Source organism: Ascidiella aspersa, chromosome 6, assembly GCF_963924565.1.
Source record: "Ascidiella aspersa chromosome 6, kaAscAspe10.2, whole genome shotgun sequence".
NCBI classification, from domain to species: domain Eukaryota; kingdom Metazoa; phylum Chordata; class Ascidiacea; order Phlebobranchia; family Ascidiidae; genus Ascidiella; species Ascidiella aspersa.
In genome coordinates this window covers 12,856,179-12,873,093 of record NC_139452.1, presented here as the reverse complement: position 1 = coordinate 12,873,093, position 16,915 = coordinate 12,856,179, and the positions used below count along the sequence as shown (strand labels likewise).

At 36.4% G+C, this 16,915-nt stretch overlaps 1 protein-coding gene across 1 annotated transcript; it reads left to right on the top strand.

Moving 5' to 3' along the window:
• Positions 1 to 3,852: 3,852 nt before the first annotated feature.
• LOC146139944 (prestin-like) lies at positions 3,853 to 14,113 on the top strand. Its single transcript, XM_083392565.1, has 16 exons — positions 3,853 to 4,174; positions 4,332 to 4,442; positions 4,665 to 4,834; positions 5,242 to 5,406; positions 5,876 to 6,055; positions 6,674 to 6,756; positions 7,348 to 7,495; positions 7,991 to 8,080; positions 10,644 to 10,745; positions 10,980 to 11,120; positions 11,572 to 11,694; positions 11,956 to 12,114; positions 12,347 to 12,431; positions 13,023 to 13,156; positions 13,567 to 13,621; positions 13,916 to 14,113. The coding sequence occupies exons 1-16, from the start codon at positions 3,874 to 3,876 to the stop codon at positions 14,068 to 14,070; spliced, it is 2,202 nt and encodes a 733-aa protein (XP_083248691.1). The 5' UTR covers positions 3,853 to 3,873; the 3' UTR covers positions 14,071 to 14,113.
• The last annotated feature ends 2,802 nt before the right edge of the window (positions 14,114 to 16,915 follow it).

The window sequence follows — 16,915 nt, the reverse complement described above, 5'->3', positions numbered from 1 at the left end:
AATTTGACCTATTTAGTTGCGTTGAAACTTCCATAGGCTACTTTACACGGGATTTAGGAATACAACAGAAGTGGGCATTTATTTTTTAAAGGGGCCGCATGTAAAACAAAAATTGGTTTGAAAGGCCGTGTCCATACTCGGATCAGGAATACACATCATATGAGTGAATCGTCTTGAAAAATGAACCTTAAATCCTTGTTTTTATTAAGTTGGGGTGGATACAGGGTTTTTGTTGGGGGTACATGGCATTTTTAGAAATGAGGCCACATGTCACGTCATAATTGGAAGCCGCAAAACAAGTAACCTTTGGAAAAGTGCCATTTTGTTTGGGAGATTTGTGCAACTGTCACTCGAGAAAGGTCGCGCAAACTTTCCAAAAATGGAGACTATTTAGTTTAAAATAGCAAAACTTTCGGTTTGGAGTTAGAAGAAGACGTGATGCAGTTGGAATTAGGTGAAACAAACTATGAGTATATTAATCGACATAATTTAATAGCATTAATAATGTGATGGTGTAGCGCAGCAAACACAAAAAACCGCTCGAACTATGGGCTACAGAAAGCTTACAATGCGTATACTTCGTAAAAACTGTGAGTTGGTCATCGCTACATTAAAAAACTGTATAGATTAGAAAAAAATGCGTTAGCTGATTTCAGTTGTGAATGGCGACGTTATACAAAAATTGTATACGGCCGCTATACTAGTATTTTTATATATTTTAAAGAGGCCTACCTTCTAACAAATCGCAAAAATGCGTTAAAAGCATTGATGGCAAAACTTTTTTTAAAGAGTGCAATAGTAGGCTTCACATGGCGCCCTTTGTCAAAATACGCTCCTAAAAAGCGTGGACAATTTGCATTCACATTATTGAATATAACACACGTGATATGTCGTTTACCGACTGCCACCAATTATTTCCAAGACGAGAAAAACTTACCGCATGCAACCTACTCGCCGTTGAATTCTTCCCTGTATGTGTTTACTCTGTTTCGTGACTGGCCGTTTCTTTGCAACGTCACGAGCTAATTAACCCCAGCGGCCATTTCTGTTACGCAATATCAGATATTTGCATTCAAACTGCGCGTCTGAACTCAGTGTTGGTGACTACGACAGACAGTCAGACAGTGTTAGCTTACGGCAGCTTTACGGATAATATACTTTTATTTGGTTTTGCAGCAATAAACTCCATGAGTTCGTATCCTTTTTGTTGAGGCAAAATTTGAAAACATCGTGTTATATCGCAATGTTGTAAGATTCAATCAAGTTGAATGTTTAATGAGTTTATTTGTTGTTGGAAATACATTTTGCTTTTATAGGGGGAGAGGGAGGGGGGACATTTATTTGATTGAACTAGCTAAATCAGGGGTGGGTAACTTTTTCTAGTTGCGGGCCAAAACCAATCTAAAAAAGGTCTCCGCGGGCCGTAATATGTCAACTTTATAGACTTTACGCATCTTATTATCACCGCAACGACAGTTAATGAGGGATGAAACTAGGTATTTTGCAATTTACACTCGATGGAGGAACAAGGTTAACGCAAAGCGCAAAAAATATTTGCTTTTTCGTAGTTGAATTAGCTAAAAAATATGAAGAATGACCTCGTGCCTAGTTTGTAAAAAAGGTCGCGGGCCGGATTATTTGTGTTGGCGGGCCGGATCTGGCCCGCGGGCCGTAAGTTGCCCACCCCTGAGCTAAGTGCAATGCGCTCTGCAAATATTAAGTATGGTTCTTTCGTTTCATAGAACATGAACGTTGATAAAATCATTGTTGTCCGCGTCGTGTGTCTTACTGAATACCATAAAATGAAAGTTTTGTCAAATAAAACCAGTGGTCACCAACCTTTTTGCCTTTTTTTTTTAAAAAAGATTTGTTAAATTTTGACTGTTTAAATTGAGGCGAAAAGCACAAAAGCATGTACATTGTACAAATACACATGTAACAAAAGTTGTTCAACTTTTAGATGTGTCATAGTGCGATTATGACGTACAATATAAAATTGACTTCCCCTAAACTTCTAAAGTAACTTGGACAAAACAATTAGGATTAATTTACTTTTTTAGGTATAAAACGAAAGTGATCCCAATAAATATTAGAAAGATACCATATATTTAGCATAATTTTTTGGTATTTTTTATTTTAACACGGTATTCCTGAATTCAAGCGGGGAAAAATGTTGTTAATTAGCGCTTTGTTAAGTGTGGCAAAACGGGTCCGAATGGTAACCGTTTTTTTTATATTATTATAAGGGCAAGGCCATTGCGGAGCTAATATTGCAGTATACTTTAGGTGCTTTTTGGAAGTGTCGCCAGCATGGACGCAGCGTCGCCAGCATGGACTGTGCGTCTTCTCAGGGGCTAAGGCTTTTGCCGCACCAAAAACTTCATGTATTTATAATTGATGTCCGTTGCATATTTGCGCACAATTTTTGTAGAGTAAAGTCAACGGTGATGGCATTTATTTGAGGGTACTACAGTTTGAAATACAATTTCCTTACATATAGCTTATATATTGTTAGTGTGCAACATTTATAATAAATCTAGCTGAGGAAAGTTATAAGTGTTAGTGTGAAAGAAACACGGTGACATTCATTATTAACCTTGTGTAAGGCGTGACTCTTTTCAGCTAGCCAGGTAAGAAATGTAACTCGTTATTGGTCTGTCGCTGATTGGCCACCCCGTTCTTTTTATTAGGTCAGGCTTTTTATTAGGTCAGGGAACCACCAATATCTACAAAGGCCTATGTATAGGCAGGTATGTAAGTCGAAGAATGTTTTTCGAAAACGAACTAAATTCCCACCTCAAATGTCGTGTGCTGGTAATTAGTAAAACATTTTATGGTCACGATTTCCATGTCTACAGGACTGAGGAACGTTGAAGTCAAGCCCGTGTCTCGCTAATTGACATATGAAAAGGTTGAGGCAAGCTAATATGAAATTTATAGTTAGTCGCTCAAGACGAGGCACAATTAAAACATACAAATACGTTGTTTTTTTTCTTTTGCAACATTTTAATGCCACAAACTCCTAAAGGTACGACGTTTAAACGTAGAGCCCACCTAAATAGGTTGAGCTGATTTCTTTTGCAAACAGGGTCATAGTTAATTAATGCCGGTCATACTAAAACAGCTAAAACAATATGAGTGATATTAGATCGGTTATGTTTGGTCATTGGTCACTTGAAGTAGTCCTCTTTGAAAGAAACTTCGAAAGATCTTCGATAACCCCAATCGAGTGCGGCTAGGGTACTTGTCGCACTTGAAACTACGTATTGAGAGAAGGTTCATGTCATAATGGTCAACTTGCGAGGACGGGTTAGAGGAGAACTGACTAAGCGCACGTTTTTTAGGATAACAGAATACTTGACAAATGAAATACGTTAAAAGCAATAACTGCCGGTCTGAGCGAATAAGTGCTTGGCGTTCTTCCCCCGAGTCAGATTAAGCTTGCAGTTAAACGGTCAGTGTGAGTACTTTATAATGTTTCTTGTAAGTTTAAAACCTAACATCAGTCGTCGTTTTGTTTAAAAAAAAATAGGAAAATAGACACAGTTTTGTACAGGCCGCGTGCAAACCCAGCGATGAATGTATTTCTATTACCAATAGGCATACAAGCAAGCATTTTAGACTGAAATACACACTATTTATGACAATTAATAATTGAGACATTTACATATAGTTTGTCGTGTGTTAAGGGTGATTATAAAATGACTCTATTGTTGTTCTGTTAAAAATGTGCCTCAAAATAGTTAACATTTTTTTAGTGTGCCTCGAGCCAAAGATGTTTGGGAACCACTGCTCTACACATTGCTATGTTGTGAATATGCTACAGGTGTTGCGAAATAGGTCGGCAGGGGCTTCATTATAACTGGAAATATCATGAAAGATAAAAGTCAATCAATTTCAATCTCCATTAAAAGGCCATGCTACTCCCGAGAGGAATTCAACAACGTGTATCAATTGAAGGCAAAAGAGAGGAGTGGTATCAGTTTAAAAACGGCAAAGACCCGGATAAAATCCTTTGTGCAGGAAAAAGTTGAAAATCCTTGCCGTTCGATCGGGTCATTCTTTGTTAGCATCTTCCCTATCTTATCTTGGCTCCCAAAGTACGATGTCAAACAATGGCTGGTTGCTGACATCATCAGTGGCGTCACTATTGGGGTCATGCAAATTCCTCAAGGTATAACAACCAGTTCTGTTTAAATATTTATTGAAAATCAATAAAAAACTATTATCTACATTGTAAGTATTTTTGCGGTTATTTTTATCTGTATAACCTTTCTTAGACACGGTCTGTTCCAAGTGACCAAATAAAAACATTAACACACTTTTTGCAGGAATGTCATACTCGCTGCTTGCTGGACAGCACCCAATATACGGCTTGTACAATGCTTTCTTTCCCGTGATAATTTATACAATTATGGGCACATCTCGCCACACTTCAACCGGTAAGATAAGTTCTATGATTTTCTTTTGTAATTTGATTTACCTTTTTTTAAATGGATTGTTTTAGACTGATATTAAATTAGTCATAGGAGTAGAACCGCATGCAAGAGTTCAAAAAACTGTCCCGGTAGGCTAATATTCTTGCATTTTAACAAATCGCAATTTACGATCTCAAACCACATATGTTCCACAAATTGTAATAAGTCTAATAATTTGTTTTCAAGGTACGTTTGCCATAACAAGTCTCATGCTGGGCACTGCAGTGTCGTCCGCTCTGCCCGAATCATCTTTCGTCGGTAATAGCTCGTTGAGCGAGGAAGAAGCTCTGCAACAACTCTACGATGAAAGGATCCTGTTCGGGGCCAGCACGACGTTTGTCGCCGGGGTGTTTCTCGTAAGCATATGCCATATGCCAATGTTTTGGGATTGTTATTTTATTTTGGCATATTAAAAACAAACTTAAAATACGGTGGACGTTATTAGAAAAGAAATTTATTTCAGTCTCTTAAGTCAGGTGGACATTGTAACCCTTCGATGTATCAGTCATAATATACCCTTCTACACAGTTTTAACCGTTATCCTCATTTTTTATTTGCATAACAGTTATGCTATAATACAACTGATCCCTATTTAGTTTTGTTGTAAATCTTTTAGTTGTTTTGAAGCAGCACGATAGCTTGTAAATAACAAACACACTAGGTTTACTTTTAAGGTGCTTCGAGCATCTCTTAGTTATTTTGTAGTGTGTATACTTAATGTGCATTTAATACATCGGATTGCACATTTCTTTTCGTTTTGTAGCTGGCCCTGAGCCTTGTGAACCTAGGTTCGGTGGTGATGTACCTCTCCGACCCGATGGTGAGCGGTTTTACTTGTGGAGCTGCTGTGCACGTCTTCGTGTCCCAGCTAAAGGGTCTGCTCGGCGTCAAAGTGAGAAGCTACTCTGGGCCGCTTAACGTTATTTGGGTACGTGGAAGACTTCCGAAGTTGCATAGAGAATCGCTGTATTTTTAAAATGTAGCACTTGTAGATTATGGGTGGGTAGCCGAATATAGTTTTCAAAGACAACGATTAACGTAAATTGTCTAGGTCTTCTGATCAAACAGAAATTATTTATTATTTTTAATGTAAATCATGTATACTGCACACTTCACGTCCTACGACGACCTATGCATGCTTAAAACAATTATTGTGTCGTAATTGCACTATAAAAAGACATACAAGACTATTTTTTCAACACATGTACCAATAAAGTGTATTTTCGAAATACTTTTGAAAATTTGATTACAAACGAATTTACCTTGCCGGCAAGTTCAAATTACACGGCCTATAACGTATATAAATTGCAAAATTTAATTAGTCAATCTCTAAAACGCAAAAGGCTTCAAAAGCAAGTTGCTATATTGCAACAATAAGGTCTTGTTCCTTCTGACAGGTGCTTCGGGATCTCGTACTTGCTCTGACGTCACTTGATGCGGTGGGGAGGACGCGGACCGCCGCAACTGTTGTGATCTCCGTCATCTGCGTCATCTTCCTTCTGGTCGTCAAGGAGATAAATGAGAGGTACAAGAAGAAGCTTCCCCTCGGCATCCCGATTCCGGGAGAGATTATCGTGGTGAGTGTGTTTTTATTGCACCGATGAGGCGCGCTTTATACCATTTGACATAACAGCTTCATGTTTTAGTCATGCTTTTGAATAAATGTGTGAAGTATCTCGTTTTGCGTTGTAAAGTCGAATAAAACAAATTTGGAAGAGGTTCGCATGAATGTTTTTACCCATATTTATTACCTCGTACATTATTACATCATACAATATACTGTAACGCGTCGTGGCAATATATTAGATTAGAGCAATCCGCAAAGACTAATTTTTAAAAAAATTTGTATATACCCGGGACTCACTTCTTGTAATATCAACTATGTCTGGGTGGTGCACGCCCTACCAGGCGTTAACTGTTAGTTTTTTTTATATTTTTTTAGCTCTCATTTCACTTTTTGTTTAAAAGTCTATCGGACTTTTTGTTTTATGTCCTAGCACCTTTCGCCTAACCCCTTAAAAATGTGGCTTAGATATACGAATTAAAAGGTTTTTGGAGTCCTATATGTATTATTTAATAAGTTTCTGTCATGTCGTTCAGTCATAATTGTAAAAAGTGTAACGGCAATACGCCCATGTAACTTTTAGTTTATTACATCTTCTTAGATAATGTGTTTGTTTTTATCACACAAAAAGGTAATCGTGGGCACAGGAATCTCCTACGGCGTCAATCTGGCCGGGCTTTTCCATGTGACGATCGTTGGAGACATTCCGAGCGGGTAAGTCGACGAATTTGACATGTTGTACGAAAAGAAGTCTTTACTTGAAAGCTTAACCTAGGTCCTATAGAACTAACCTAAAATCATAGTTTAAAATTTATTGCGATATTTATATATTATTTTACTTAGATTGTTGTACTTGGCTTGCCATCTAATCGTGACGAATGAAATGGCAAACGTAGCCAAGTATAGTAATTATGTTAATGTTCAGGACCCATAAGGTTTCGCAGAAACAAGACCAAGACTGTGACAGCAGGAAAATAAACCGAAGCGTTTTTTTGCTATGTAGTTGTCAAAGAGTGATTCACACACATATCTATGCCGCCCAGTAAGCAAATTGTTTGTAAACATTCGATGAAACAGTAGCCCAGTTCTTTGAAAAACAAACTGTTGTTCGCTATTTTAGGCTTTTGTTCGTCACTATATCCTGTACGCTGACAACTGTCAAACTGACGAACCAGAAATAACGTAGCACTAATATAGACCTATGATTTTGTTTCCTTTTCCCATTAAGTGTTTCGTTAAACTATAAATAAAAATTATTTCATTTTATTATTGCATTTTTTTAGTTAACATAAAGTTTACATCCAGTTTGCCAGTTCCTTCGGTGGAGACGATATCGCGAGTTCCTGACGTCATCAGTTACGCGATTCCAATCGCCATCGTCGGCTATTCGGTGGCGGTTTCGATTGCTAAAATATTCGGCAACAACTTTGGATACAAAATTCGACCTAATCAGGTGAATTTAATTATAAAAACGTTTTTAGATAAGTTTTAGCGATCTGCCTTAAAAATGATAGCAAAGAACAACTTTTTTAGTTAAAAAATACGAAATTTGTTTGTTTTTTAGTAAAATAGCTTGAGAAGCGCACCGCTTTGAACAACAATTCAGTCAGCAAGGTCTAAAAACTTTAATACAAAAATGCATTTCGTCACATAAATAAATGACATAGTTTTATCATCGGCATTATGTGTTCTGTTGGAGGACAAAATTCTGTTATGGAAAAACGTACTAAGATTTTTCAGTAAAAGTAATATAATATATTATCCCATGGTAAAAATATTGGCCCCTAATTTACCAATATATCGACAGGAGTGGAATATCGGCAGGTAATATCAGTAAGCTGTTATATCGGTCTATCTGTCTTAAACAATCAATTTAGGTTTCGGCAGTCGGCCTTGCGTTAGTTATACATAAAAGTCATCATCTATTTTTATGTTTTCTTTTCTGCAGGAACTTGTCGCGTACGGTTGTAGCAATCTGGCGGTTTCTTTCTTTTATTGTATTCCCGCTTTTCCGTCAATGTCACGAAGCTGTGTACAGGTAAATTGTAGATCCTTGGTAAGGAGTGTTGTTATAACTTGATAACCCACATATGTTTTGTATGTGCATCTTTCATTGTAACACACATATGCCTGTGCGTCTTTCATTGAACTTAACAACGTTTTATTATTATTACTTTTAACGTTATTAAAATTTATTTAGATTAAGATGATTTCTGGCGTTATGGTTCTGCTAAGCTAAAATTCCGTCTATTTTTCAAGCATACATTTTTAAATTGTGAAGTTAAATTGTATATTGACGGCGGGAAACCTAAGTCAACTGACACTTCAGATATGCCAAATTATATCACAAATATATGCATATAAAATCAAGAAGCATTTTGAAGGGAGTTTGGTCTTGTTACTCCCCTATAATTATACAGGACATTCAGAACGTGGTGATTTTTTAGAATGGCTGTGCTGTAGGCCACACGAGTCGCGGAGTGGCACTTTACACGTAGAAAACGTGGCTGGCGGAGATTAGAAGATTGTTTATAGCAGTGCTTGTCAACCTTTTTTCGGAGTGGTACGCCCTTTTTACGCTTACTCAAAACTTATACACCCTTGCCATACGCAATACACCGAATCTGTAGTAATCCTAATCGGAATAAGGATAACCCGGGCTGCAAGTATAGGAAATCCGTAGCATACCTTTATACAAATACAAAATTTCATCAGTCATTTAATGCGAACGTAGCTGATGTTGAATTTTTTCAGTTAGTTGTGCGAACCGAGGCAGTAGCTTTGTTTCGAGTATCATAAGCGTATAAACATCTTTGATAGAATTTTTTTGGGGGTTTTAATTTCAACAAAAGCAGAAAGTCATTGCTCGCAAAGGTATGGAATGAGCATACAAACAAGGATGGAAATCGTTTTTTTCACTGAGATTTCGGTAATTAGGACTGTTGAGAAGCGATACCCAAAATTCAGTAGCCTATAGTTTTTAAACTGTTTCAGCTGTGCCTTTTGAGCCAATTATGATCGTAGTTCAATAAATACCCTAGTTAAATAGCCCAAGTTGCTCTTCCAAATGCGACCCGCGGAACCAAAATATGTGGCCGCAGTGTGCTTTGGTTTTTGGCCCGCACCACAGAACATTCAGTTGCAGGCTTGTGGAATTGCTTGAGGGACTCATTGCAACCTTATTTTGCTCTAACTAGTGTGTCACACACTTTTAGTTAAGATATCTCTAAGTTACTATTTTGCGCTCACAAACTTTAAACGCGCACAGCAAAAACTGACGATGCTTGATTTACCATTGTTTACGTCGAATAGCCACAATTCACGTCAAAACAACAGGTTACTGCAGGTCCAACTGGTCGCATGATAATATTAATATAATAGGAAATGTTACCTCACAATAGTCGGTGAGAGACGGCAAAATAATGCAACTGTTATCAGAGGGGTCGGCAACCTTTTTTTAGTCGCGGGCCAAAACCAAACTCAGAAAGGTCTCTGCAGGCCGCACCGAATGTTAACTAAGAATTGTGTTATTAAAATGTACAACTGAGAATTAGGCGGGCCTTGGATGGTTTTTGCCTTAAAGATAACGTTAATAGTTCAGTGTTAACCTTTTTAAGTCAGGGCACACCTGGCGAGCGAAGCGGCCGCGATTTTTTGGGGGGCATACAGGCATTTCTTCTAAATTCTTGCAAGTTTTTATTATAACATTGCCGAAAATAAAAAATAAAAAATGTTAAAAAACTATATGTCCATAATATTTACATATTTTGAATACGTTTTCCGTTTGTCTGCGACACGGCGAACGGTATAGAAGCGCTGATCTACTTCAAAATACAGCCTCAATACGTAAACAAAATGGACGCATAAAGATTATACGCGAAAAATTTTCGCACTAACGAGGTTAAAATTGTCAAAAATTATTGAAATTAACTCGTGTCTTGTTTGTCAAATAGGCGGCAGGTCGGATGAATTGCATTGGCGGGCCGTAGGTTGCCGACCCCTGCGCTATCAGATAGCTAGTCATCGACCTATTGTCATGCGTTATCTGGTACACCCCTGTACACCCCATCTAAGTGGTACACCCTTTAAAAATTATGGTACACCCTGGTGTGTACGATACATCCGGTTAAAAAGCACTAGTTTATAGTGTTTAGATCCCCGGAGTACGGCGCTGTCCGACGTCTAAAAAACCAAACATTTTAGCATGAGAATGGCCTACATTCTACAGTATTTAACACATATTCATTTTAAAATGCAGCGTTAAAACATGTTATAAAATACGTTACAAACTTATTTCAATGACTTACTTAGATTTTTTTGATATTTTTTTTACTTTACTTGACTTAAGTTTTCGATGCAAAATAAATTGACTTACGGTAATTTAAGTCGTTTGGACGAACTATTTAAATTAGACCAAAGGTAATGAGGCAAGCGACTCGAACTAGACTTGCAATGGCAATAATTAGTACTTGAAATGTGCAACTAAAAACTTAGACAAGCCATGGACTTCTATTTAATATAACGACTTACCTTGGACTTTACAACATTGCCTTTTGGTGGTTCTATTAAAATACGAAAAAGTTAAACGCCAGAATTTACAGGTTGACAGTGGCGGCAAAACGCAGGTTGTCAGTCTGATATCGGCCAGCATAATCCTGCTTGTACTGCTTTGGATTGGACCTCTCTTTCGTACAATTCCGCGGGTAATTTTTTATTATATCAATAAGCTAGTATTATTATATATAATTATATTTACCTACTACGCACTTCGTTATGTGCACGATTTTATTTATGTCACTTTGTCATATTGATTTTCTTCTTATACTGCTGCGTATAATCCTTGTTCATTTTTTTAAACATGAGTATTAATTTACCGAATGTTATTTGGATCAGTATGTTTGGTTTGATGCTACATAAATTATATAAAACTTTCTCAGGCATGTCTGGCTTCGATTATTGCCGTAGCAATAAAAGGAATGCTGAGAAAGGCAAGAGACTTCAAACCTTACTGGAAGTTGAGCAAACTGGACGGGGCGGTCTGGATGGTGTCCTGCCTCGCCACTGTCTTTCTAGATGTGGTGAGAAATTGAAAAATAAAAAATGTTTAGCATGCTTTTCAAACCGGTGACAGCAAGCATACATTAATAATATTGCAAAATGGGTAGCGTGTAAATCCTTAAACGTATTGGTCGTAAAACAAGCCACAGGTAAAGTTAATGAAGACAATTAACAGGTGATTTCCACAAACTCTGAGGCAATTTTTTATGAGTGGACACCTTGGGAATTTAAAAAGCTTAATTAACGACTTATCATATCTGTCTTTGCATAACCGAAAGTTTTATAGGTTAGTTAAACCAAAAAAGATGTTGGACAAAAATACCTGACAAATGCGAAAATCAAATGTCTTTATTCTACCCATATTTTTTTTGACGCTGTATATTACATAACCCCGATATATTCACAACCAGCTATTTGACATCCCCGCTTCCAGAGTTGTGTGTTTGTAAAATTTTAGTATTTCTTTTTCAGGTGTATGGCCTGGTGACCGGAGTCGCTTTCTCAATGCTTTGCGTTGTGTTTCGGAATCAGTTTTCCCAGGCCGACGTCATCAGTCAGGTTGACGATACGGAAATATACCGGAATGGTCAGCAGGTATAGCCTTTGACTTTGCCTTATGTAAACAGGGGGTTTAACCCGTGAATTGCTGCAAATTGTCCTAGTTTTTTTTAACGTTTTGTAAATGCCTTATAGCCTATATTGTGTTTTATTGGTCTCAATTGATATGTATTTTTATGTTTGTTAACCTGCGTGATAATCGTGTCATGCATTTTGGCACTTCAACTTTTTCTTAATTGCTATATAATGATTGATTTTAAAATGAAGTTATTTTTAACCATGTTGGAAACTTTAAAGACGAACATGAACAACCCCTCGTCGTCGGATTTAGTGGTTTTGAGCTTTGGGGGTCCTCTCCTCTACGTCAACAAAGATCGCTTTCAAAAAGCAGTAATCCGGAGCACCGGAGTTGATCCAAAAGAGACACAACGTAAAGAGAAAAAAGAACATAAACAGGTTATACATGATTTGATACTCATTTTGATAAGGTAATTTAAGGAAACGGAGCAGTCCTCCAAAGTTCTCTAACGCTTTTTTAAAGTGCAGACCACTTTGTGAATATAAAAGCACAGTTGGACAAAATAGTTGTCGTCTCTGTTAGTTTTCCAGTAAGTAAACTATTACATTGTAGTTCATATACAATACATATACGTATTTTATATACAACCACTTTTATTCTAAATTGCAGAAAGTCGCAATAAAGGATCGTCATGCAACAAAAGAATTTGATTTTAGTTCATACAACAACCCGACTATTGACATAAACGACGAAGGTTTGCAATATCCTAGAGTATTCTTGAATGTGTTTAAAAGGGATAACAATGTATAGCACGATTCGTGCGTTCAATTTATGGTTAAGATTATACAGTACACACTGCACATAGTAAATATATTTTCTCAGTATGTTTAATCTTCAATTTTTTAGTAGGCTATCGCAAGCCCCTTAAACGCTTTTCAATTTTTCATTAATAAACACCCTTTATAAAAATACAAGTTATGTCCCACAATAAGGCAACTATAAATATACATATATTATTATATTTTGCATTTTTAAGTACAAAATTTTAAATTCAAACAAACAATATGGTAAATACCCTTAACTTACTGTTGTAAATATAATAATAAGCATATATGTATATAAACGAAGATCCTCAGACAATGATTTATTCTGTACCGACGGTAACCTGGATAGGTTATCGAAACGTCGGTACAGAATAAATTATTGTCGGAAGAACCCTCTTTATAATTAATATAATGCCTGGCAGCAACAGTATATTCATAAACGAAGATGGTATATCGGTACGAGTTAAGAGCCTAGTTATAAGATTGTTTAGTTATTTAATGTGTACATTTTTCTTGTAAAGGCCACCAATCACCGTGTTCAGTTAGTGGAATGCATAACTGTGAAAGTAACGCAACTCCTGCGATAAAATGCTTGGTACTGGATTGCACCGCGATTACCTCAATGGACTCAGTTGGAGTGAAGAAACTTAAAGCGGTTACTATATCCTATACATTCATTAGTTTACTATACCTACACTTGTCATCTGCAGTGGAGTTTAATATTACCTGAAAAATAGGTTTAACAACTCATACACTTTTATGTTCGGCTAATCGCTTTTTCGTAATTGTTTGACTGACACATGGGCCTGCCGAATCGAAGCGTATCACGTTAATATTTGACTGCCAATATAAAGTAGGCCTATATTATGTATTTCATCTTTCGCACGCATTTTTCGTATTTGCCCAACACGAGATGCCACCATGCGGCCAACCCAGAATTTGTCAGTAAAATTAAATTTTATAAAAAACTTTAGCATCCTCAAGTATGCGTTTTTTTATTTGCACTTTTCTATGGGCTTACTATTTTAAAGATAACGTATCGTAACTTGTAATATTGTTGCTTAGATAACTGAGGATTACAACGAGATTGGGATCAGCATCTTGCTAGCTAATGTTTCGGGTAAGGGAAAGCCTTAATTTCTTTTTGAATAGTTAACAGTTTGAGATGAAATATTTTTTGCTTTGAATCTTATTTAGGACTATAAATTGTTTACAAAATTATATATATGGAACACTAAACACGGATCTGTTGATTATCTTCAGTAGAGTAGAAAAAAAAAAAAAAAAAAAAAAAAAAAATTATATATAATTTTTGAAAATAAGGTAAAATAAACGAAGTTCATTACTAGCGAATTAATGAATCTACCATGTTGTCAAACAAACGAGTGTTAAACTTTATTTTTTATGCTCCCAGATTGTGTTCTCGAAGTACTTTCCACTAGCGGTTTTATTGAAAAGTTTACCAGTGACGTCATTTTTCTGACCACTCACGACGCTGTAACCTGGTGGAACCATCGCGTAGAACCTGACGTCATATCACTAATCGATGACGCCACCACGTCATTTTAAATTTTATGTTAATGGTAGTTCCAATGATTCTTTTATGTGTAAATACAGCTTTCTTGTAACAATTGATACATAAGATTTAGTAGCACCAACAATGCGCAGGTTATACGGTCTTCCGGACTCCAGACTCCTCGTTTAAGTTTCCGAAACCGTCATTTTCAAAGTGCGATGAGACCCACGACACATTAGGGCGGAAACGATTTTAACAAAATAAGTTATGCAGTGCTTCTTAAATTTTTTTAGTTTTGTTCACCCCTAGCATCTATCTTCACATTTCATTCACCTTTGTCTCATGATCTGATAAAACTATCTCGTCTACATATAACAGCACAAAATGACTTAGAGCAACGCAAACTAAGCTTTACCATTGCAAATCTACAATTTCTTGAGTCCAGAGATATAAAGCTACAAAAGCACAAAACACAGTTAACAATTTTTGGTAATTTTTATTTTGGGAAATTCTCACCTGTTCACTGAACAAGTTAAGTACCCGAAATATCCGCCCTGCTCGCAAACTATCATCCATTTCTGACGGTTCACCCCTTTGGGTTGGTTCACCCCTGCAAAAATTTTATTCACCCACCCCTGCAAAAATTTTATTCAAACACTGGGTTATAGGATACACGAGAAACATTATTCAGATTCTCGCGAAGAGCGAAAAAAATGTATTTACATATTTAAAGTATAGGCAAAAAATACAGCTCGGGTTGGGGAATGCCAAGTGCCCTCCACTTGGGTCCGCATTTGCCTTTCCTTTCTTTTTGAGGTGTTACTTCAGACAAATACCCGGCGTTGCCCAGCTTAAATAAAATATTTAACATTTAGATTTTAACTGGTTAAGGACTACTGGCATTGTCCCGACAATGTAATTTAATTACCACTACAAAAAGTGTGACAATTTGCGGGGATCCATCAAAAATTGCATAATTTTGTAACATGTTCGTGTAAATTTGCTAGCCTAGCGGATATTTATAAAAAATCGAATTCACATTTTCAATAGAAATTTCACAACATTTGATTTGTTTTTGTATCATTTTGAGGTGATCGAAAAACATGTAACAACATGCTTCTCCACGATAAGACCGTAGAATATGTCTCGATAAGAAAGAGGGCGATTTAATCGACCGGTGCGGTACAAACTAACGCAATTATCTGTTGACTATAAAAACGAATTATATTCTTTGTCGTCGTAAACTAATATTCTCATAAAATTTTGCAAAATATAATGTGAAATCTACAAAGTTATAGCCATCATTTTCGCGACCGTATCTTTTATTGCCAAAAAGAGCTAAATGAGCAGCCTGATTTATTGACGGGAGCGCACGCGGTTTAATTTCAATCACAGCCATCTAGCTGTGATCTGTTAATCACTAATACAATGATACATGTTGTACTTAAAATGACAAGGGCAATTTACCAAGTAAGCAAATGGCGATGTTGTGTTGTTTATCAAGAAGAACGACTGAATACTCGGTTTTAAAGCCCTACACTTGGAACGGACGATTAAGGATACGGCCCGTGTGGTAACAGCAATTGTTCGACTTGCGTTATATTCAAACAAACACGTAATCCAGTTACCAAAATTAGCCCAACGTAAAAAACGTATGAAAAAAACAACTTATTGTTCATACTGCTTCAAATACGCGACATTTTGAATCGTACTTAGCACAGGAATATATATCATCGCTTTTCCTGCCGTGTAATCGCAAGATCTCGTTAAAATCTGCCATATTTCCAATACGGGACAAGAGCGACGACGGGTAAGCTATAGTCAGTTGCCGACTTTGGTACAGGGGAAAGCGAAATAAGCCAGAACAGTTTTGAACTGAGATTTGCAACAGGACTCAAAACCAAATCGTGCACATTGTGCACTTGCGATATGTGGCGATTAAGTGCACATTATGCACTATCGCTCAATGTGCAACTTACAATGTATCAGTGCACGTTATACAGTAAAATAAATAACTGCATATGAAACGATTTTTTCGAATATGTTTATTGTACTGAGAAGGTCAAGTAATGCATGTTATCTTTCGTGCAATCCTTTTTATTATTATATATTTTTTTAATTCAGTCCCAATTCTATGGGTTTCCGATTATTTGGAGTACATTTAATATGCATGTTATTTTTCGTTCGATTCTTTTTATTATTATATTTTTTTTAATTGAGTCCCAGTTGTATGGATTTTCGATTATATGGGATAAAATTACTTAAAAAATAAGTTCACAACTGAAGGTAACTAAACCTGCAAATTTAGCCTTAAAACCTGTAAAAAATAAGTTCACAACTGAAGGTAACTAAACCTGCAAATTTAGCCTTAAAACCTGTAAAAATACTTTTAAACGTTTATAATTTCCATCTATTCTGCTTATGTGGGCATGGGTATGACGTCATTGGGTATTGGATTGTGATACTTTTTGTCCACGATATTAGTTATCGGAATAAAATGTCAAGTTTTGGGCACCCCTACCCAATCGCATGTTGATAGGACTTTTTGAACGTAAGGCGTCACTTTTTGTATTCAAAGATTTATGTTTGACCATTTTAAATCTAATTCGACTGCAATATTGCATTTTAATTTTGTTAACTTAGCAAACAATTTGGTTGGAATTAGTTGAACGTTGAATAGCGATATGTCAGCTTACATTGTTTGGTTTTAAATGATCAATGACTCCTAAAAATAACTTAATTATTGGCTCAATCGAACTCTCTGATTCACTGCATTTAAAAACAATACAAGCATTGTTCTTATATATAAAATCCATTAAAAATGAGTGATTGTTCAACGTTAAGTCAGGCCGTAATTCCGTAAATTTAGAAAACTTCAACACAAAAGTTTATTTTACA

Coding starts and splice junctions, on each gene's coding strand:
- LOC146139944 (XM_083392565.1), top strand. CDS start 3,874: ATGAAAGATAAAAGTCAATCAATTTCAATCTCCATTAAAAGGCCATGC. Junction 12,115..12,346: donor AGAAAAAAGAACATAAACAG/GTTATACATGAT, acceptor TCTAAATTGCAG/AAAGTCGCAATAAAGGATCG. Junction 13,622..13,915: donor CTTGCTAGCTAATGTTTCGG/GTAAGGGAAAGC, acceptor TTATGCTCCCAG/ATTGTGTTCTCGAAGTACTT.